Raw genomic sequence first — 21,588 nt, 5'->3', positions numbered from 1 at the left:
GGCCTGTGGCACGTCTCGCTGAGTCTTTTCATTTTAATTTTCCCGTGTTGGTGTCCCAGGCAGGAGCTCTGTCTGTGCTTCTCTACAGCCTCAACAGCGCGTAGTGGGTGTATCTTCACTCACTCTCACCGCGCTAACGAGCTCCCTGTGAACTGAAATCTGATCTAAACCCAGAAGGGGCCGTTTTAGGAGCAGCAGGGGCTCAGCCTCTCGGCCGAGCTCAGCCACAGGGCTCCAACCAGAGCCAGGCCCCTGCAGCCCCACAGGCCAATAACTGACGCCCTTATGTTATAAATACAGGTTACGTTTTATTATAAAAGAACAACAGTTAGAAGGAAGCAGGTACTTCTGCCAAACCCTCCCCTTCTGCTCAGTGATAGGTAAAACGGTTGTGATAAGTTAGAGAAAATCCAGAAAACACAAAAGTGAAATGCCCAGAAGAGAGGACAGTCAGTTCAGGGTGCAGGTGTAGTTTTGGGACAGTAGAGGCCATGGGAAATTTTACAAGGGAAACCAGGGCTGGCTTTTGGTGGGAGAGCCTGGAGAAGCATGCTGTGGGGAAGGTCCAGGATCGGGGTCCCCCCGGCCATGACAGCCCAGCAAGCCAGGCGCTGGGCTCCCGGAGGACGTGGAAAGCTAAGGGGCTGGAAGGAGCAGTCTGCTGAGAGACATAAGTTTTTCTGGAAGTTTCTTTGCTGCAGGAAACTGAGAGGACTGAAAAGGAAGTAAATCTTTTCTTCTAGGAGCTTTTTGGTTTTCGTTTTAAGCTAAGGTGGGTTGGGGGTGGAGGCGAGGGCCTTGGAAACTCAGACCCAGGCCTGCGTCCACACAAACCCTAAATAATAGTGGATGGAAAATTGAAACTGTGGGGCCCATCCTGTCGCCTCACCTTCCACAGCCCCCATTCAAGCCCTCCTAGGACCCAAGCTCCCCTGGCCATGGCCCTCTATCACAGTGTCCTCGTCACTGCTCACCCCACATGTCCATCACACATCTTTTCGTTCTCAGACCATCCTCTTCGGAAATACTGCTCGCATTCTTCATTCTTCTCTATCCCCCAAAGTCACACCCTTCATTACCACCCCGTCCGCCAACCAGTGTCCAGAAGAACCCAGCAGATGGAGGGTTAAAGCTGGCAGCTGGCAGTACCCTCAGCTCTTTCTGGAGTCCAGAATAGGAAGTGGGGGTCTAAGTAGGAGTTGGGGGTAAGTGGCTCCCGAAAGGTCACCGTGGCATCGGGCCCATGCCCAGGGTCTGCTGCTCCATCAAGTAGACTGGGTAGGAGTTGGGGCCCCCGTCGTCCTCTGGGTCATCGTTTTCAGCGTTCTTGGTCAGTGGATGGCGTGTTCGAGTCATATGGGAGACCTGTGATTGGGAGAAGAAAGAATGAGGGCCATCTGCCATGCGGTATGCTTTTCTCAATACCCACCTCAGCCCATCAGCTCTATTCTTTGCTCCCTCCAGGCCCAAGATCTCATCAAAACCCTTGATGCTTATTCCAGCTCCAGATCTAATACACTAAGTCCCAGATTCTATCTCAAATTCTCTCCTCTGTTCTAGTTCCCTTATCCTTATGTCCCCTATTTTTACACCCCAGACTGTCTTCAACTCCCAAATATTCCCTGCTCCACACCCTTTTTACCCAACCACATCCTTCTCCTCAGTTTCAGTTTTAACATCCCATGCATCTCATCTTTCCCCAAGTTTTCACCACCACTGTCCCTCTGTCACTACCCACCCCCCATCATGTCTCTTTTCCTAGACTCATCATTCCTCCTAGTTCTGACCCATAGCCTTTCCTCAACTCCCTAACCCAATAATTTATTTCTCTGGTGCATCCCTTCCCTTACCAAGAAGACCAGGCCAAGGAACACAAGGAGAAGAATCACGGCCACCAGGACCACAATGACTATGGCCCAAGCAGGGAATGAAGCATTCTGTCCTGTCTCTCCAGCCTGGAGACCTCCTTTTGAGCCACCTTTATTCTGGAAAGGATGACTGTCATAGCCTGTGGCTTCTGATGTAGTGGAACTCAGTTCCATGCTGGGTGTGGGGAGTGAGGTCTTTTCTTGGTGTCCTGCAGGCTTTTCAGGCACTCTCGTGATCTTCTTCTTGGCCGAGGTGGTCTTTTCTGGGTGACCTGCAGGCTTTTCAGGAGCTCTCGTAGTCTTCTCCTTGGCCGAGGTGGTCTTTCCTATGTGTGCAGCAGATTTTTCAAGAACTCTCGTGGTCTTCTTCTTGGCCGAAGTGGTCTTTTCTTGGTGTCCTGCAGGCTTTGTTGGAGCTCTCGTGGTCTTCTCATTGGCAGAGGTGGTCTTTTCTAGGTGTCCTGCAGGCTTTGCTGGAGCTCTTGTGGTCTTCGCCTTGGCCAAGGTGGTCTTTCCTATGTGTTCTGTAGACTTTTCAGGCACTCTTGTGGTCTTCTCCTTGGCCGAGGTAGTCTTTTCTGGGTGACCTGCAGGCTTTTCAGGAGCTCTCGTGGTCTTCTCCTTGGCCGAGGTGGTCTTTCCTATGTGTGCAGTAGATTTTTCAAGAACTCTCGTGGTCTTCTTCTTGGCCGAAGTGGTCTTTTCTTGGTGTCCTGCAGGCTTTGTTGGAGCTCTCATGGTCTTCTCATTGGCAGAGGTGGTCTTTTCTAGGTGTCCTGCAGGCTTTGCTGGAGCTCTTGTGGTCTTCTCCTTGGCCAAGGTGGTCTTTCCTATGTGCTCTGTAGACTTCTCAGGCACTCTTGTGGTCCTCTCCTTGGCTGAGGTGGTCTTTTCTGGGTGTCCTGCAGGCTTTTCAGGAGCTCTCGTGGTCTCCTTCTTGGCCGAGGTGGTCTTTCCTATGTGCTCTGTAGACTTTTCAGGCACTCTTGTGGTCTTCTCCTTGGCTGAGGTGGTCTTTTCTTGGTGTCCTGTAGGCTTTTCAGGAGCTTTTGTGGTCTTCTCCTTGGCTGAGGTGGTCTTTTCTGGGTGTCCTGCAGGCTTTTCAGGAGCTCTCGTGGTCTCCTTGGCCGAGGTGGTCTTTTCTTGGTGTCCTGCAGGCTTTTCAGGAGCTTTTGTGGTCTTCTCCTTGGCCGAGGTGGTCTTTTCTGGGTGTCCTGCAGGCTTTTCAGGAGCTCTCGTGGTCTCCTTGGCCGAGGTGGTCTTTTCTGGGTGTCCTGCAGGCTTTTCAGGAGCTCTCGTGGTCTCCTTGGCCGAGGTGGTCTTTTCTGGGTGTCCTGCAGGCTTTTCAGGAGCTCTCGTGGTCTCCTTGGCCGAGGTGGTCTTTTCTGGGTGTCCTGCAGGCTTTTCAGGAGCTCTCGTGGTCTTCTTGACCGAGGTGGTCTTTTCTTGGTGTCCTGCAGGCTTTTCAGGAGCTTTCGTGGTCTTCTCCTTGGCCGAGGTGGTCTTTTCTTGGTGTCCTGCAGGCTTTTCAGAAGCTCTCGTGGTCTTCTCCTTGGCTGAGGTGGTCTTTCCTATGTGCTCTGTAGACTTCTCAGGCACTCTTGTGGTCTTCTCCTTGGCCAAGGTGGTCTTTTCTGGGTGACCTGCAGGCTTTTCAGGAGCTTTTGTGGTCTTCTCCTTGGCTGAGGTGGTCTTTTCTTGGTGTCCTGCAGACTTTTCAGGAGCTCTTGTGGTCTCCTTGGCCGAGGTGGTCTTTTCTGGGTGTCCTGCAGGCTTTTCAGGAGCTCTCGTGGTCTCCTTGGCCAAGGTGGTCTTTTCTGGGTGTCCTGCAGGCTTTTCAGGAGCTCTTGTGGTCTCCTTGGCTGAGGTGGTCTTTTCTGGGTGACCTGCAGGCTTGTCAGGAGCTTTCGTGGTCTTCTCCTTGGCCGAGGTGGTCTTTCCTATGTGCTCTGTAGACTTTGCTAGAGCTCTCGTGGTCTTCTCATTGATTGATGGAGTATTTCCATGGACTGTTGTCCTGTTATAAAGAGTTTCTTTTGTCTTCTCTGAGGAAGATGGGGTTACTCTGTTGCTCTCTGAGTTGTGTGACTTGTGGAAAGGAGTTGTCTTATGTGAAGTGGTACTTCCATTGTCTGAAGTAGTGTTGCTCTTTTCCAAAGATCTTGTAGTAGGTTTGCTTATAGTGGTCTTGCGACAAGTTGTTTTGCTCCTGGGTGATGGTGTTGGGTGCTTTGCATCAGAATGGCCTTCACGTCTGCTCCTGGAGTCAGCAGGATTGAAGAAGCTCCCATTCTGGACATTCAGGTCTTTCCCCTCGTTCCTGGGTATTTGTTCAGAGGAGGGAGGTGCTCCGTGATGAGCTGTAGCGTTCTTGTGGTCTGCTGTTTTGGGGTTGCCTATCGGGTTGTGAACAGGCTTAGGATGGCGTGTGGTGTTGCAGTGCGGTTTTGACTTAGGGGTTTCTGTAGATCTGGGGAGGCCTCGAGGGTTGTGTCTAGAGTCAAGGGCCCTGTGGGTAGGCGGAGTGCTGTGAGCAAGACCGTTGGTGAGGAGTGAGAAGAGACCTGGTGTCGGGGATCCGTCAGCTTTCTGAGGCCTCTGTAATGTGGAAGCACCTGTGGAAAAACAGGCAAATAAGCTACTTCCCCGAGTTCTTCCCCCACCCTCTCCCCACCTCCATCTCCAGAGTACGTTTGCCAGCCGCCCACCGAGAGCACATGGCATCCAACCTCCACTTCTGCAAGAACCCCTCCTGCCTCTCCCCCACCCCCTCCCACCCTCCGTCTCAGGTCCTGTGGTCCTCCTGGCTTCTTTGTAGACATTCCAAGCCCATGAGATCTAGCCTCATCTCAGGGCCCCAAAATTCTTCGTTAATTACTTGTCCGCTTCCTTCAGCTTGACATTACAGTTGTCCTGTCAACTTCTTCTCAAATGGTAAGGCTTTTGTTATTGTTGTTGCTGTTTAAGGAGAAACCAGGGATTGGACTCATGACCAGGCGCTCAGCCCCTGAGCTACACCTGCATCCCATAAGGTTTTGATAGTGGGTATTAAGTAGTAGTTTGCTCAGCAGGTGTGCTTTTAGGGTTTATATACTTATGGAATGGAGTCCCCTTTCCATGGCAAGGCTGAGAAGAAAGGAAATAAATTTCAGAATCTCCATCTTTCCAAAACATGCCAGCTCCATCCCAAATGTAATAGTGTGAGACTGAGGTCTGACCTGTGGCAGAACTTCCCATAGGGGTTAGCAGATAGACACAGGTGGTGAGTGAGAGAAGGACAGGAAGGGGACGGAGGACGGGTGGAGGAGGGAGATGGGAAGCTGAGTTCAGAAGCGACATTTGTCCTTGATGCAGGGGAACGGAGGAGAAGACTCAAGGCTGTGCCCCCCCCATGTGGACCCCCACACACACACCTCAGGCCACCTAGGGGCAGGTGAACTGTCCTGGAAGGAGACGATGCCTGCTCGGGGGTCCCGCCAGGCCGGCCGAGGCAGCTGGAACATGGGAGGGGCTGTGTGTAAGGACAGGGTGTGAGCGAAAACGCCCTGTCAGTGGACAGATACGGCCTGAGCTCCGTGGAAACGGCCGGACGGGGACAGAAGAGATGTCTGAGTGAGAGCCCGAGAGTGAGATAGCGTCGTTACGTAAGTGGGATCACCGGTTCTGTTAGCACAGGGCAGGCGCGGCGCGAAACCGCAGTCCACCCACCTCCAGGCGCGGTGGGCTGGGAGCACAGGCCTTGGAAGAAATACGGGTGGGGCAAGAAGTGGACGAGCCAGCAGCGGCAGGCCCCTGAGGAAGCGAGCTGGGGGCAGGCGGGCTGGACCCGCGGCCCCTCCCCAGCCAGATCCGCGCTCGGCCCTGCCGCAGTCACGGCTCCTGCCTCTGCTTTCTTTCACGGGAGCAGCTCCTCTGGCCCACCGCTCTGCTGGTGATCGATGCCTGAGCGGCCCCGGCCCCCTCCAGCGGAGGGGCTCGAGTTCCGGGGGCAGCGGCAGCGCCAGCCTTTCCTGAGCACAGCCGGGCCTGGCTCCCGAGGGGGGCAGGCGTTAACTCTGCTTTTCACAGCACCCCGCTTTAGCGGTGGAGAAGGAGGGTTCGGCGTGGTTAGGGGCACAGCAAGGCAGAGCCTGGAGCGCAAGCCCCGGCTGCGGCTTCCCGGCACCTGCGCTGTGCCTCCAGGGTCGCCCCGACCTTGGGAAGGGCCGGCGCTGGCCTCGCCAGGCGCTCCGCGGAAAGCGCAGTCCTGTGACCGCACAGGCCTCGGCTTGTAAGTGGCCCGCAGAGCCGGGCTCCTCCTCCTCCCCAGATGCGGGTAGGTGGAAAGGGGTGAGCAGGCGTGCGTGCAGCGGGCACGGAGAGGCGGCAGGGCCCTTGCTGAAGAGGGGGAGGCGGGCGCTGCCCTCGCCGCGTCCTCGGCCGGCCCGGGGTCCCTGAAGCTGCTGTCTGCCCCGCCCGGAAGAGGATTGGAGGAGGCAGGGAGATGCGGCGCGCAGCCCAGGACCTGCAGTGCAGACAACTCTTAGAGTGTTCAAGGACTCTGCCTGGTGGCTCTCTCCCCGGCGGGCGCGGGCCCCGCATCCCCTGCCCGTCTGGCCTGCGCCCTGCGCAGCGTCCCTCGCCCCCCTCTGCAGCGCGCCCCTGCCCCACTGCTGGACACGCCCCCGCTGTCCTGTTACACAGCACCCCCTCCTCATACGGTTCAGTTCCCACAGGAGCAGGGTTTATCTGTTGTGTCCATCAGTGTTGCCAGCCAAAACAGGGCCCTCGCAGGCACTTTGTGGACGTTTGGTGAATGATGAGTGAACGATTATTTTGGACTGATCGAAACTCCCTAGACGCCTTGCCAGCGGCCTCCGTTATATATGCACGTCAAGGAAAAAGCTAACACGCTGTGGCCCTCGAAGTTGGAGGAACAAGGGGTGATGTGTCGTGTTAAGAAACAGCTCCAGCATGTAAAAGGCGGGGAACGTGGGCCCTAGCCCACTCCTGGGGTGCAGGGGCCATTTGGCCACAGAGTCAGTTTATACCAGACCTAGAGGACCCCAGACCAGAACTCTGGAGTTGAAGCTGGAGGGGCGCCTTGGTCCTAGCCCAGCCGTGAGGCAGGTCAGAGGCCAATCGCGGCATGAGAGGAGCTTCTTTTCTCCCCGATTCCCCTGCACCCGCCACAGTGTCACTGCATAGGCGATTTCACCATGAGATAGTCATACCACTGGCTACAACCGTCTGAAAAGACCTGTCTTGGTCCCAAAGCCCCGGCAGAGGAGCAGAGAGGAAAATCTGACTTTACACACGACACAGGAGGGTGCTCGGCTAGAGACAAGTGAAAACCCCCAGCGTCAGCTCCATGAACAAGTCTGTCTGCCAGGTCACTGGCGGGGAAAGAAAGTGGGCATCCTGCCAAGCCACCGGCCATCGGTCTCGGCCGGAGCAGCGTTTCTGGCATTTCTTGGTGTCGGGACCTCAAAAGAGTGTATTCCAGCTGATGAACGCTGCAGCATGGACGAGCCTCAAAAACGTTTTGCCAAGTGAAATAAGCCAGACACAAAAGGACAAATATATGATTCTCCTTATCAAAAATATCTAGCCTAAAGAAATCCATAAAGCCAGAAAGTAGATTGAAAGTTATGAGGGGCTGGGGGAGAGAAAGGAGTACTGCTTAACTGGTGCGGGGTTTATTCTCTAGGTGAGGACAACGTTCTGGTAACACAGATGGAGGTAACCCAACATTGTGAATGTGCTAATGCCAAATTGTACACTTAAAAATGGTTAAGGGACAAATAAAAAATGTTTAAATCTCACACTCCATTTGCAAAGTGCTGAATGTTTGTTAAAATGTCTATACAGTGTGCGCTCAGTATGTGACCTAAAACACAGATGTAGAAAAGACCTGAAAAGGAAAACTAAAGAAAAACTAAGATGGCCAGCCGGGGCAGGACACCTCGTGAGAGATGTGTTTCCTTTCCTGCTTATTCCTTTTTTCCAGTCTCTATAATGACCACATTTTACTTCTGTCATAGGAATTATTAAACTAAACACTCATTGTAGGAAGTATGCCCTCCTCCTGTTCTCCCTGGGACCCCAGCCCAGTCTCCTGCCCCCCCTGCGCTCCCCTCAGCGGGCATCTGTGGTTCAGGGACTGCGGGATGCAGACTCGGGGGTTCTCGAAGCTCGTCATCTGAGTATTGGCCAGCACCGTGGGCTGATGGCGTGGCAGGGGCGCCCAGAGCTGGGGGCTGATGGCGTGGCAGGGGCGCCCAGAACTGGGGGTTAATGGCGTGGCAGGGGCGCCCAGAGCTGGGGGCTGAGGACGTGGCAGGGGCGCCCAGAGCTGGGGGCTGATGGCGTGGCAGGGGCGCCCAGAGCTGGGGGCTGATGGCGTGGCAGGGGCGCCCAGAGCTGGGGGCTGATGGCGTGGCAGGGGCGCCCAGAGCTGGGGGCTGATGGCGTGGCAGGGGCGCCCAGAGCTGGGGGCTGATGGCCTGGCAGGCGCACTCAGAACTGGGGGCTGATGGCGTGGCAGGGGCGCCCAGAGCTGGGGGCTGATGGCCTGGCAGGCGCACTCAGAACTGGGGGCTGAGGACGTGGCAGGGGCACCCAGAGCTGGGGGTTAATGGCCTGGCAGGCGCACCCAGAACTGGGGGCTGATGGCGTGGCAGGCGCACCCAGAGCTGGGCTGCAAAGCCTACCCCCCAGTCGTCAGTCCCCCTCCCCACCCACAGGCTAGCCCGCCCAGCCTCCAGCTCCCCCCACCCGTCAGCCCTCCTCTCCGAGGTCCTCCACCCAGCTCCTCCTGCCCCCCTCCCGTCCCTCCGTCCACCTCAGCCCCGCTCAGAGCCCAGAGGCTGAGCCGCTGTGTCGTGCTCGGGAATCGCAGGTTCCACCTGCTCTGTCCTGGAGCAAAGCTCCCCCAGGGATGGACTGGTCCATGCATGGCCCCTTCCCTCTAATCTCTGGGCAGCAGGCAGGACAACCCGCCGGGCAGGAAGGGAGCAGGTGGACAGGGCACTGGGGGCTGGCGCCTCTCCCCAGAGACCCTCTGTGGGGAAGGGCATGGAGTCGGGGACAGGTGGGCACACTGCCGAGACCTGCGGAGCCACTGGCCCGCGCCACCACCCCCCCGGCACCGGCCCCCAGCACGTCGAGCCCAGGGCTGGCGCTCAGTGGAAGCTGCCGGCCCCAGATCGACCCAGGGCAGCCGGGAGCTCCCAGGGCAGACCCCGCCTAACTGGGCGCCCGGCTGGCGGGGACCCCTGTCCGGGTCTCAGAAGGGCTTCTTTCTAAAAGGTCGGCTCATTTGGCGGTGTCACCAGAGCCCTGGGACAGTCCCCCATCCTGAGACCGCTGGCACGAGGCGAGGGTCGCTCGGGGCGGCCAGCCGAGGCGGAAGCCCAGCTCCGGCAGACACTGGCCGGTCAGTGGCCACAGGGGGCCGCAGAGGGGTCCCCGGAGAGAGCTCGGCCCCTCCCCGAGCGCAGGGGGAGGCGTGGAGCCTCCTGGAAGGGGCGTGAGCCCCTTGCCCCCCGAGCCTCTCCCCACCCCTCGCAGCGTTTGCGCCCAGCGGAGGCCAGGCCCGGCCGTCGCCCATGTGTCCTCACGGGCGGGAGGACCCCGGGGGCTCGTCGTGGGGAGCAGAGCCCGGCTCGACGGCCTGGGCAGCACCCGCCCACGCCCACCTGCTCCCCCACCTGAGGCGCCTTACCTGCCGCCGCAGAGGCCAGGAGGAAGAGGAGGCCGCAGCCGAGGCCCAGGGCTGCGCGGAGGCTGGGCGCGGACCAGGCCATGTCGGCGGTGAGCCTGGGCGGGGGCCGCGGCCGAGCCTCTTATGCGGGTCTGGGCCTGACGTCACGGGCCGGCCCCCCAGGGCCGAGCCCTGAACAAACGGCTGCCCCACCCCAGGGCGCCCGATAACAGAACCGCAGCCACGCAGGACGCGGGGTACCGGGGCGCCGGGAGGGGGCTGCTCACGTCAGCCTGCCTCTCCCCACCCCTTCCTCACACACAGCCACGGTCTGCCATGGGTGGAGCTGCCCCGAGTATCAGGTGAAAGGGCACGAGGCCCTCACCTGGCCGCTGCGGCAGACAGTGTCCAGCACAGTGTCCAGCACAGGGGTCCAGCAAGGTGTCCAGCAAGGGGTCCAGCACGGTGTCCAGCACCATGTCCAGCACAGTGTCCAGCACGGCGTCCAGCAAGGGGTCCAGCACGGCATCCAGCAAGGGGTCCAGCACGGCGTCCAGCAAGGGGTCCAGCACGGCGTCCAGCACAGTGTCCAGCAAGGCGTCCAGCACGGGGTCCAGCAAGGGGTCCAGCAAGGGATCCAGCAAGGGGTCCAGCAAGGGGTCCAGCACGGCGTCCAGCACAGGGGTCCAGCAAGGGGTCCAGCACGGCGTCCAGCAAGGTGTCCAGCACGGCGTCCAGCAAGGGGTCCAGCAAGGGGTCCAGCACGGCGTCCAGCACAGGGGTCCAGCACGGTGTCCAGCAAGGGGTCCAGCACGGCGTCCAGCACAGGGGTCCAGCACGGTGTCCAGCAAGGGGTCCAGCACGGCGTCCAGCACGGCATCCAGCACAGGGGTCCAGCACGGTGTCCAGCACGGGGTCCAGCACGGTGTCCAGCACGATGTCCAGCACAGGGGTCCAGCAAGGGGTCCAGCACAGGGGTCCAGCAAGGTGTCCAGCACGGTGTGTAGCAAGGTGTCCATCAAGGGGTCCAGCAAGGGGTCCGGCACGGTGTCCAGCACGGTGTCCAGCACAGGGGTCCAGCAAGGTGTCCAGCACAGGAGTCCAGCAATGACAGGAGACATGGGAACAGGTGGGCACGGCAGGTCCGAGCCACCCGGCGGGGTTTCTGCCCCACACGACCTCCCTCTCGTCCCGTTCCCGTATGCCCCCACCCACCCCTTCTGAAAGCAGCAGGGTCTCCTCTCTTCCCGTGAAGCCCCTGCCCAGAGCAAGCGCCAGCGCAGAGGCTGCAGGATTCGCACACAGGCTCTCAAGGGACAGCACCTGGGGCCAGAGTGGGGGGAACAGCCACCTGGTCTCCAAGGAGAGAGGACGCCATGGGCCAATGCCCGTCTCCAGCCCTCTCCACCTCACTTACTGTCCACTGTGGGTCTCCCCGGGCGGGAGAATAGCCCGTCACCAGCAGGGTTGTTGTCTTTACCCTTGCTGTGCCCCCAGACCCAGCACACAGTAGGTCTTTGTCTTGACCCCTACTGTGCTTAGTCTCTCCACACAGTAGGTCTTTGTCTTGACCCTTGCTGTGCCCCTAGTCCCAGCACACAGTAGGTCATTGTCTTGACCCCCCCACTGTGCCCCAGTCCCAGCACACAGTAGGTCTTTGTCTTGATTACCGCCGTGTTCACAATCCGTACACACAGTAGGTCTCTGTCTTGACCCCCACTGTGCCCCCAGTCCCAGCACACAGGAGGTCTTTGTCTTGACCCCTCCTGTGTCCCCGCACACAGTAGGCCTTTGTCTTGACCCCTGCTGGCCCCGGCCCTGCACACAGTAGGTGCTCTTTGGGCATGAGGGAATGAACGAATGGCTGCACAGGACGGTGACCTCCAGGTCACAAGGGGGTCTCCTCGGCTCTAGCACACGCGGCCAGTGAGTGTTTACTCGCCGCCCGGAGCAGCCAGGGGTAGCGGACGCCTGCGGGGCCGGGCCGCAGAGGGCGAGAACGAGGCGTGCTGTCCCTGCGCCCTTGGCAGGCCCGGGGTGGGTGGGGGCAGGACCAGAGCCACTGCCATTAACATGATGAATGGGCGATTAATGAGGCTCCCGCGCGCCAAAACTGCCCGGGGAGCGGGCGGCCTCCCCAGGCGCGCCCCACCCTGCCCCGCTGGGCTCCACCTGGACCCGCGGACCAGCCAGCCCTTCCCACCAGCCCCCGCCCCTCCCGAGACCAGCGCGGAGGCCGCAGCCTGCCCCCCGTCGCGCCCCGGCGGCACGGCGCCCACTGCCCTGCACGGGCCTCGCGGGGCGGAGGGCCTGGGGCTGGGGCTCGGCGGTCCTGGGCACGCCGCGCACTGCAGGGTGGACGCGGCCCTCCGCCGCGCGCGGCCAGGAAGCGGCAACGCCCCCTCCCGCTGCGCACAGGCGCGCCTTGGCCTCCACGGCCGAGTCCACACACGCCAGCACACAGCCTGGAGTCATGGCGCAGTTTTATTTAGGGAGCGCGGAGCCCACCACCTGCCCACGGCGGGGGACCAGCCTCAAGAGCAGGTGCGGGGCAGGCTGGGGGCTCCCCGCGGAGGGAGGCGAGAGGCACCAGTCACCCAGCTTTGGGCTCCATGGAGGAGCTTCTCTGGCTGTTGGAGGTGGGGGGGAAGAGGGGAAAAGGGGGAAGGGTGGGAGTTCCAGGCTCCATCAGGGCTGAGGCTCCTCAAGGCGGGCCCTGGTCCACCCACACGGGAAACCACAGCCAGAACAGCAGGCACCCCGGACCGCACAGCAGTGGGCAGTGGGCAGTAGGCACCAGACAGTGGGCAGCAGGCACCGGGTAGTGGACAGTGGGCAGCGGGCAGTAGACAGCAGGCAGTGGGTGGCGGGCGGTGGGCAGTAGGCGGTGGACGGTGGGCAGCAGTCAGTGCAGAGTGGGAGGCGGGCAGTGGGCAGTGGGCGGTGGGCAGCAGGCTGTGGGCAGTGGGCAGTGGGCGGCGGGTGGTGGGTGGTAGATGGTGGGTGGTGGGCAGTAGGGCACTGGGCGGCGGGCAGTGGGTGGTGGGCTGTGGGCAGTGGGCAGTGGGCAGCGGGTGGTGGGTGGTAGACGGCGGGCGGTGGGGCAATGGGCGGCAGGTGGTGGGCAGTGGGGCAGTGGGCAGCAGGCAGTGTGCGGCGGGCTGCGGTCAGTGGGCGGTGGGTAGCGGGCGGTGGGCAGGAGGGTCCTGGGGCCACAGGCTCCCGCAGGCCGAGGCGCGTGGACGTCGCCTCACACGGCCAGCGGCGACACTCGCATCCAGCGCCCTGGTGCCCGCTGCAGGCACTGCCCCGGCGGGGAGAAGGCGGGCGGTGCTGGACGCGGCTCTCGGCCCCTTCACTTGATGGAGCACCGCTGGCCGGGGGCCTCAGGGTGGCAGCAGTACAGGGTCAGGGTGCCACAGCCCATGCTCATCTCCCTCCGGAACCGGCAGGCCTGTGAGACGAAGGGCGGGCAGCCGGGGTCCCCAGGGGCCTGCCCTCAGCCTCAGAGCTCCTCTTTGAGCAACAGTAACGCGAGCGGACCGACTGCACCGACTCACGGAGTGCTCGCAGACTCGCAGACCCACGGGGTCCTCCCGACGGCCCTTCCAGACCCAGCGGTCATTCCCACTTTATCCAGGACTCAAAGACCTGGCCACGGAGTGGGGGCGGGGAAGTCCCCACCTCGGGGGCCGTGTGGAGCGCCCGGCACGTGAGAGGTAGCGCCTGTTGACGTCGTGGTGAACAGCACTTTGACACAGAGAGGGTTGCTAACTTGCACAAGGCCACACAGCTGGAAACAGCAGGGCCAGGGTCCGAAGCTCGGGCAGGTGCCTCCACCCCCCCCCAACTGACTTTCAGGCCTCAGCCCCTTCCCGGCCCCTGCTTCCTCTAGCGACCCGGGGGGGGGGGGTCCGTCCCCCCTCCTCCCGGCAGCCCCTGGCCTGGGGACCACACTGGGACCTCACCTCCTTGAGGGCATACAGTAGGAAGACAATTGATGCCACCACAGCGAGCGTGATCAAGACGATGGCCCAGTCTGGGACAGGACCCTTCTGAGGCCTGGGGTCTGGGGAGCAGGGAGGACAGGGCCAGAGGCGGGCGTCGTGCCAGTCCCTCCACGCCGAGGTCAGCGCTCACCCGTGCAGGTGCCTCTGGCATCCCTCCGGTCACCTCCGGGCAGCTCTCAGGCGGAAGGTGTCGTCCCATCCCTTCCCCGGCGCCGTCTCCGGGCTCCTCCCGGACACCCATGCGCTCCGGCTTTCCGAAGCCCCTCGGTACCCCAGCTGCTCGCCATCCCCATGCCTCTGGGCCACAGCTCCGGGCTGACTCTTACCCTGGGCCCCCGCCCCCCACCTCCCCACCAAGAAAGGCGGAGCCCACCGTCTGTCTCCCCTCCCCTCGGTCCCGCCCTCAGACCACCCGGAGGCACTGGGAGGGAGGGCTTCTGTGTCCGCAGAGTCCTTGGATTGGGCCACGGGGATGAAAGAGGAAGGAACCAGCTAACAGGCATCTGACCAGAGGCTGGAGTGCCTGGGGCCCCTGGACACTGCACACAGAGCTGAGCAGCCCGTCCCGACGGCCCTGCCCTGCTCTTAGGAGCCAGGGTTGAGAGAACTGCAAAGCTCAGTGCAAACAGGTGCCTTACCAGCTGGAATGCCGAGCCCCGGGGAGGTGGTGGCTGCGCCAGGCGCAGCGCTCGAGGCTGGAGCAGTTCCAGGGACTGCCGCTGGGGAGACACAGCCTAGGGCAGCAGAGGAAGAAGTGACTGGAGAGATCCAGGCAAGGCCAAAAGTCGAAATCACACCCGCGAAACCGCTAGCAAAGCCCCGGCAGGTTTCTGGCAGAAATTGATGACCTGATTCTACGATATTCAAAGGCCAGGGAATACCCAAGAATATCTTGGAAAAAAGCAAAGCTGGACACACCAGCAGGTTTCAAGATGTCCACAAAGCTATGGCCATGAAGCACTGGATGATAAATAGACAAATTGAGGAACAGAAGAGAGCGAGCCCAGAAGTAGACAACTAGAGGGTCAGGAGAGAGAGCCCAAAGTAGACAACGAGAGGAATGGAAGAGAATGAGCCCAGTAGACAACTAGAGGATCAGGAGAGCCCAAAGTAGACAACGAGAGGAATGGAAGAGAATGAGCCCAGTAGACAACTAGAGGATCAGGAGAGCCCAAAGTAGACAACGAGAGGAATGGAAGAGAGCGAGCCCAGAAGTAGACAACTAGAGGATCAGGAGAGAGAGCCCAAAGTAGACAACGAGAGGAATGGGAGAGAACGAGCCCAGAAGTAGACACCTAGAGGATCAGGGGAGAGAGAAGAAGTAGAGGAACAGATGAGAGCCAAGAAGCAGACAACGAGAGGATTGGAAAAGAGAGCCCCAAAGTAGACAACGAGAGGATCAAAAGAGAGCCCAGAAATAGGCAACTAGAGGAACAGAAGAGAGAGCACAGAAGAAGACACCTAGAGGAACGGAAGAGAGCCCAGAAGTAGACAACTAAAGGAGTGGAAGACAGTGAGCCCAGAAGTAGACAACTAGAGGAACAGAGAGAGAGCCCAGAAGTAGACAACTAGAGAAACAGAAGAGAGAGCCGAGAAGCAGACAACTAGAGGATCGGAAGAACGAGCCCAGAAGTAGACAACTAGAGGAATGGAAGGCAGTGAGCCCACACATACATGGTCCCTTGGTTTCAAAAAAGGGGCTCACAAAAGTTAAGGGAGAAGAGGAGTCTTTTGAGTAAGGGGCCTGGAAGAACTGGCTATTTGCAAGGAAAAGGAATGAAAGTAAAAGAACCTTGACCTCTCCCTTGCACACTAAACAGAACTTGAGATAGAGCATAGGCTTAGATTTGAAAGCTAAAACTTTATTGCTTAGAAGATACCTAGGAGAATATTTACATGATCTTCAAGTACACAAAACTGTCCTAGACGGGACTTACAAGAAAAGGGGAAAAATAAAACGGCAGTAAGAAGGGAGCTTGCGTAGCCACAAAGGCGGGGTGGCTGCTCCCAGGCATGTTCTGGGAAACTGCTGGACGGACACTGGGGACCAGGAGCCCCACCCCTCAGCAGGCTGCCCCGAGGGCCTCGGTGCGTCTGAGCAGCAGGTGCCTCACCTGGGGGTGCTGAGCCTGCTCCTGACGTGCTCCCAGAAACAGCTGGGGTCTGAGGGCCACTGGGAGAGCCCACAGAAGGTGAGGAGGCTGTGGAGGGGCTCCCAGGAACTGTCGGGGGGCCTGCAGAGACTGTGGGGAGACTTGGGGAGACCGTGGGGAGGCTCGGGGAGACAGTGGGGAGGCTCGGGGAGACAGTGGGGAGACCCGCAGAGACGCTGGGGAGACCCGCAGAGACAGTGGGGAGACCCGCGGAGACAGTGGGGAGACCTGCAGAAACGCCAGGGAGACCTGCAGAGACAGTGGGGAGACCCGCGGAGACAGTGGGGAGACCCGCAGAGACAGTGGGGAGACCTGCAGAAACGCCAGGGAGACCTGCAGAGACAGTGGGGAGACCCGCGGAGACAGTGGGGAGACCCGCGGAGACAGTGGGGAGACCCGCGGAGACAGTGGGGAGACCTGCAGAAACGCCGGGGAGACCCGCGGAGACAGTGGGGAGACCTGCAGAAACGCCGGGGAGACCCGCGGAGACAGTGGGGAGACCTACAGAAACGCCGGGGAGACCCGCGGAGACAGTGGGGAGACCTACGGAAACGCCGGGGAGACCCGCGGAGACAGTGGGGAGACCTGCGGAAACGCCGGGGAGACCCGCGGAGACAGTGGGGAGACCTGCGGACACGCCGGGGAGACCCGCGGAGACAGTGGGGAGACCTGCGGACACGCCGGGGAGACCCGCGGAGACAGTGGGGAGACCTGCAGAGACAGTGGGGAGACCCGCGGAGACAGTGGGGAGACCTACAGAAACGCCGGGGAGACCTGCGGAGACAGTGGGGAGACCTGCGGAGACGCCGGGGAGAGCTGCGGACACGCCGGCGCCTGGCGCTGGGTCCGGGGCCCCGGGCAGGAGTGGCTGCACTGTGGAGAGAGCACGGCAGGGTCAGGGGAGCTGCCCGTGGCTGCCCGGCCGCACGTCCCCCGCCGCGCCAGGCCCACCCTGCGCAGCCGCGGCCCGCAGGCCCAGCAGCAGCAGCAGCAGCAGCGCGGCGTCCATGGCGCGGTCTGCGGGCCAGGGCGTCTGCCGGCGCTATAAGGCCCGCGCTGCCGTGCGACTCGGGCAGGTGTGCCGGGGCCTCCGTCAACACCAGCTCTGCGTCCCCAGGGAGAGGCCACCCGGCTGTCCCCGGGGGATTAGCCTGATCCCAGGAAGCGCGAGGGGAGCTGAGTAAGAGCTGGCCCTCGGGCCCTTCCCCAGGACGGGGCGCCCCGCCCGAGCCCTCCTGGGAGGGAGGCCCGGCCCCCCACCCCCTCCTCCCCGCCTGGAAGCCCCCTGGGGTCAGGGTCACTCAGGGCGTGGGTGGGGGACAGGGCTGGTCCGACCCTAAGGGGCCCTGCGCCACCTCCTGTGTGCGCTGCGGCGTCCAGCGCTGTCCAGGCTCTGTGGGGAGGGGCGAGGGGAGCAAGGGGCAGCAGGACATGGGCCGTGTTCCGGCCAGGGCCCAGCTCCGAGGCCCCGAGCGGCCGCGTCCAGCTCCCACAGGCACAGAGCAGGTCTCGGCTCCGCGCGTGGGTTTCCCAGCACCACCGCGTTCCAGGAGCAGGCACACCACGCAGCAGTCGGCGCAGGGCTCGCGGAAGAGCAGGGGCTCGGGCCGGGAGACGTGGGGCCCCGGCCGGGAGAGGTGGGGCCCCAGCCCCCTCCAGGCGACCCCGTGCCCTCTGCCCCCTCGCGGCCTGCCTCCTTCCCGCTGGTGTCTTGCTGCTCTCGGGGGCAAGCCTGGGGGTCCCGGGAGCTCCCCGGGAAGGGTGGGCGGCGCCTTGCCGCCCCCGGCCCCGCGCGGCTCCCCTACGTCCTGTGCCGAGCGCGGCGGGCAGGCCTCGCGGTCCGGCCACCCTGGGCTGCTGGTCTGCGCGGCGGGGGTCCGCGGGCGTTGCGGGGCGCTAGCCTCTGCTACTGACTCGCTCTGCAGCCCCCGCGAGCCGCGCACCCTCTGTTTCAGAGCAAGGGGCCCAGCGGGCTGCCAGGCCCTGCGCGCGACCCCCAGGACACCTGCATCCACCGCAACCCCGGGCCTGCGCGTAAGGTGTGGCCGCGTCCCGCGCGGCGGGTGCGGGCCGGGGGCACTAGGGCGGCTGAGGGGAAGCCCATTCCCGGCTCCCACGGGCGCCCCTGGCAGAGGGACGGGCTGGGAAGAACCTCGGCCCAGTTCGCCCCGCCCTTCTGGGCCACATTCCTGAGCCCTTCGGTGGCGGGGATGGAAATTAATTGTGGTTAATAATTAATCCCTAAAGAGCTGGGAGGCCCCGCTGGGGGGCCGCCCGCGGGTGGGGCGCCCGCCCTGGCCTTCGTCGCAGCCCCCCCTCTGCGGCATCTGGGACGAGGCCCCCAGACCGACCTGGGAAGGGCTCTCCAGGGCACTTGGAGAGAACCGGAAAGTCCAGTTGCCGCGGCCGCCCCATTTCCCCAGACCCTGGCCCTGGGCGGGCGTCCACCGCTCTCCGATCGGCGGGCTCGACGCGCGGCCATGCTGGGGGGCGGGCTGCCCCTCCTGCTCCTCCTGACCGTCCTCGGGGGCTCCCACGGGACAGGTGAGGGCTGCCCGGGGGCCAGGCAGGAGCGCAGGGAGGGCAGCGGGCTTCCCGGGATCCGACCACACTGGGGGCTTTGGGGGGCTGCCCCCCGGGATCCAGCCCCGGGGTCCTAAGCCTTCCTGGCCCCCAGGCCCCGGCATGACTCTGCAACTGAAGCTGCAAGAGCCTCTTCCCGGCGGCCTCTCCTGGGACTCCAGCCTGCTCGGCCCGGAGGTGGGTTCCGAGCACAGGCAGGGCTGGCATTCGGGGCGGCCCTCTGCGCCCGGGGGTCTCACGCCGGCCCCTCTCTCTCGCCCGCAGCTCTGTCGCCTCCTCCGCCTGCCGCCAGGCACCAACGTCACCGAGCACCGGGCGGGACCCCCGCTCCGCACGGCCTGCGGCGCCGACGGGCAGTGAGCCCCGCGTCCCCCAGACCTGCTGCGCGGCAGTAAAAGGGATGAATTCAGCGGCTTGACTCTGAGGGCGCAGGGCTGGCGGGAGAGGGGAGTTGGCCCGGGTCCCCGGCTCCCAGCGCGGCAGAGGGGCGCCGCCACCCCCGGCCAGAGCCGCGGACCTGCGGGGAACCTGGGAACTGGGTGCCCGGGAGCACCCGGGGAGGGAAAGCTCCCCCCGCAGTGCTCGCCCCGCAGGCGGCGCCGCCTACTTTACAGGCGAGGAAACCGGGGCTGGGCGCGGTCGCCTGCCGGAGGCCCCTCAGCCAGGACACACCCGGTGCCAGCAGAGAAGGCGCAGAAAGGTCCTGCTTAAGCAGCTTTAACTTGTCTGCCTCGGCCTGAGCTTCCGGGCTGGGGTGGGCTGCACGGCCCGGGCACGGCCCTGGCCCCAGGCGGGTGGGAGGTGGGCAGGGGCAGCTCAGGCACCAGACGAGGGGCTCAGGGCAACTCGTCCTGGAGGGGTGGGCAGGGCCGCTGGCACCGCGGGGGCAGTCCACAGCTCGAGCCGAGGTGACCGCTCATCCTGGGGCCACAACTGACCATCAGACGCGGGCAGTACCGTCCCTGCCCCCAGGAGTGCTGGGGCCACGGGGCTAACGAGCAGGCCCGGGACCCCTTCCTGCCTGCCTGCGGCCCCTCCTCGAGGTAGCCTCGCTCCCCCAGCTCTCCCCAAACGCAGGCACGCAGCCAAACGACCGTTCTATTTGCACAGTACTCCCCCTGCCCACCCTCCCACCACCTGCACCCCCCACCCACGACCACCACCACATGAAATTAGAGGGGGACCCTCTGGAGGAAGGCGGGGTGCGGGCAGTGCTGAGGGGGGCACGGGGGGCCGAGAGGAGACAATACAAAGCGCCCCCCAGCCCCTTTCCCACTACCCCGGCTCAGGGCGCCCCAAAGTGCTTTAGGACTTGCACCTGCACTGGGGGCTGGCGAGCGGGCAGCTGACTGCAGCACCACCCAGACCTCAGGGCCTGCGGTCACCAGGGCGTGGTTTTCCACTCCGCGCAAAAATGTTCTCCCAAGACCCAAGATGGGACAGCACGGTGAAGGGAATTCTCTGGGGTCCCCAGACCTGCTGGCTGCCCCCTAACGACCACTGCCCCTGGGGCAGTCGTGTGAACTGCAGCGATTCCCAGCCTCCTTGTGGCTCCTGTGGCCACTTCCTGGGGACACCCTTGAAAGGGACGGAGGGAAAAAAGCAAGTCCCTCCGGGGACCTACAAGGCCGTAACCCACGCCTCCCAACAGAGCTCCCCGCAGCAGCGCCTTTACACCCCGCGCAGCCCGAGGCGACGGCCGCTGGACACGTGTGGCTGAAGCACGACCAGTGGGGGGTTTAACTTCCACTTTATTACTGCGGGCAGCACTGCCCCAAGTGCCCCTTGAGCTTCCCAGCCCCTCCTCGAGGGCCTGAGCGCTCCAGGAGGCTCCCCCCCCAGCCTTGAGTCCTCTGAGTGCTCCAGGTGTGCTCCCCCAGCCCAATCCTCCTGAGCCCTCCAGGCAGCTCCCACCCCAGCCCCTCCTCCTCTGAGAGCCCCAGGTGTGCTGCCCCCCAGCTCGGGTCCTCCTCCTGAGTACTCAAGGTTTGCTCTCCCCAGCCTCAAGTCCTCTGAGTGCTCCCCTCCCCAGCTGGAGTCTTCCTGAGTGCTCCAGGTGTGCTCCCCCAGCCCAGGTCCTCCTCCTGAGTGCTCCAGGTGTGCTCCCCCAGCCCAGGTCCTCCTGAGTGCCCCAGCCATCCCCCCCAGCCCAGGTCCTCCTCCTGAGTGCTCCAGGTGTGCTCCCCCAGCCCAGGTCCTCCTGAGTGCCTCAGCCATCCCCTCCCAGCCCAGGTCCTCCTGAGTGCCTCAGCCATCCCCTCCCAGCCCAGGTCCTCCTGAGTGCCTCAGCCATCCCCTCCTCCTGACAGCCCCAGGTGTGCTCCCCCAGCCCAGGTCTCCTCCTGAGTGCCCCAGGTGTGCTCCCTGAGCCCAGGTCCTCCTCCTGAGTGCCCCAGGTGTGCTCCCCGAGCCCAGGTCCTCCTCCTGAGAGCCCCAGGTGTGCTCCCCCAGCCCAGGTCCTCCTCCTGAGTGCCCCAGGTGTGCTCCCCCAGCCCAGGTCCTCCTCCTGAGAGCCCCAGGTGTGCTCCCCAAGCCCAGGTCCTCCTGAGTGCCCCAGGTGTGCTCCCCCAGCCCAGGTCCTCCTCCTGAGTGCCCCAGGTGTGCTCCCTCAGCCCAGGTCCTCCTCCTGAGTGCCCCAGGTGTGCTCCCCGAGCCCAGGTCCTCCTCCTGAGAGCCCCAGGTGTGCTCCCCCAGCCCAGGTCCTCCTCCTGAGTGCTCCAGGTATGCTCCCCCAGCCCAGGTCCTCCTCCTGAGAGCCCCAGGTGTGCTCCCCCAGCCCAGGTCCTCCTCCTGAGTGCTCCAGGTATGCTCCCCCAGCCCAGGTCCTCCTCCTGAGTGCTCCAGGTGTGCTCCCTCAGCCCAGGTCCTCCTCCTGAGAGCTCCAGGTGTGCTCCCCCAGCCCAGGTCCTCCTCCTGAGTGCTCCAGGTGTGCTCCCTCAGCCTAGGTCCTCCTCCTGAGTGCTCCAGGTGTGCTCCCTCAGCCCAGGTCCTCCTCCTGAGTGCTCCAGGTGTGCTCCCCCAGCCCAGGTCCTCCTCCTGAGTGCTCCAGGTATGCTCCCCCAGCCATGCTCCCCGCCAGCCCGTCCTCTTCAAGGCTTCCACAGCCAATCCCCACACAGCCTGCAGGCCCCTGCTTGAGCCCGACTTCCTGAGCGCGTCCTGGCCGCCCTGCACCCACAGCTGCCCTTGCCCTTCCCTGCTCTGCTTTCAGCTCCACCTAGCTTCCTCCTTGCTCTCCAGTTAGTGAGCTTCGTCTGTTTCGTTCACTTGTGAATCCAGGTGTCCAGAAG

The 21,588-nt window shown here is 62.7% G+C and overlaps 2 protein-coding genes across 2 annotated transcripts; one reads left to right on the top strand and one right to left on the bottom strand.

Moving 5' to 3' along the window:
• Positions 1-291: 291 nt before the first annotated feature.
• On the bottom strand, positions 292-9,655 carry MUCL3 (mucin like 3). Its single transcript, XM_071211083.1, has 3 exons — positions 9,574-9,655; positions 1,851-4,483; positions 292-1,365 (listed from the first exon to the last, which is right to left on the bottom strand). The coding sequence occupies exons 1-3, from the start codon at positions 9,653-9,655 to the stop codon at positions 1,225-1,227; spliced, it is 2,856 nt and encodes a 951-aa protein (XP_071067184.1). The 3' UTR covers positions 292-1,224.
• Positions 9,656-18,065: 8,410 nt separating this feature from the next.
• Positions 18,066-18,707, top strand: SFTA2 (surfactant associated 2). Its single transcript, XM_058285515.2, has 3 exons — positions 18,066-18,259; positions 18,393-18,475; positions 18,563-18,707. The coding sequence occupies exons 1-3, from the start codon at positions 18,196-18,198 to the stop codon at positions 18,656-18,658; spliced, it is 243 nt and encodes an 80-aa protein (XP_058141498.1). The 5' UTR covers positions 18,066-18,195; the 3' UTR covers positions 18,659-18,707.
• The last annotated feature ends 2,881 nt before the right edge of the window (positions 18,708-21,588 follow it).

Source organism: Dasypus novemcinctus, chromosome 22, assembly GCF_030445035.2.
Source record: "Dasypus novemcinctus isolate mDasNov1 chromosome 22, mDasNov1.1.hap2, whole genome shotgun sequence".
NCBI classification, from domain to species: domain Eukaryota; kingdom Metazoa; phylum Chordata; class Mammalia; order Cingulata; family Dasypodidae; genus Dasypus; species Dasypus novemcinctus.
This window is presented reverse-complemented; position numbering and strand designations above follow the sequence as displayed.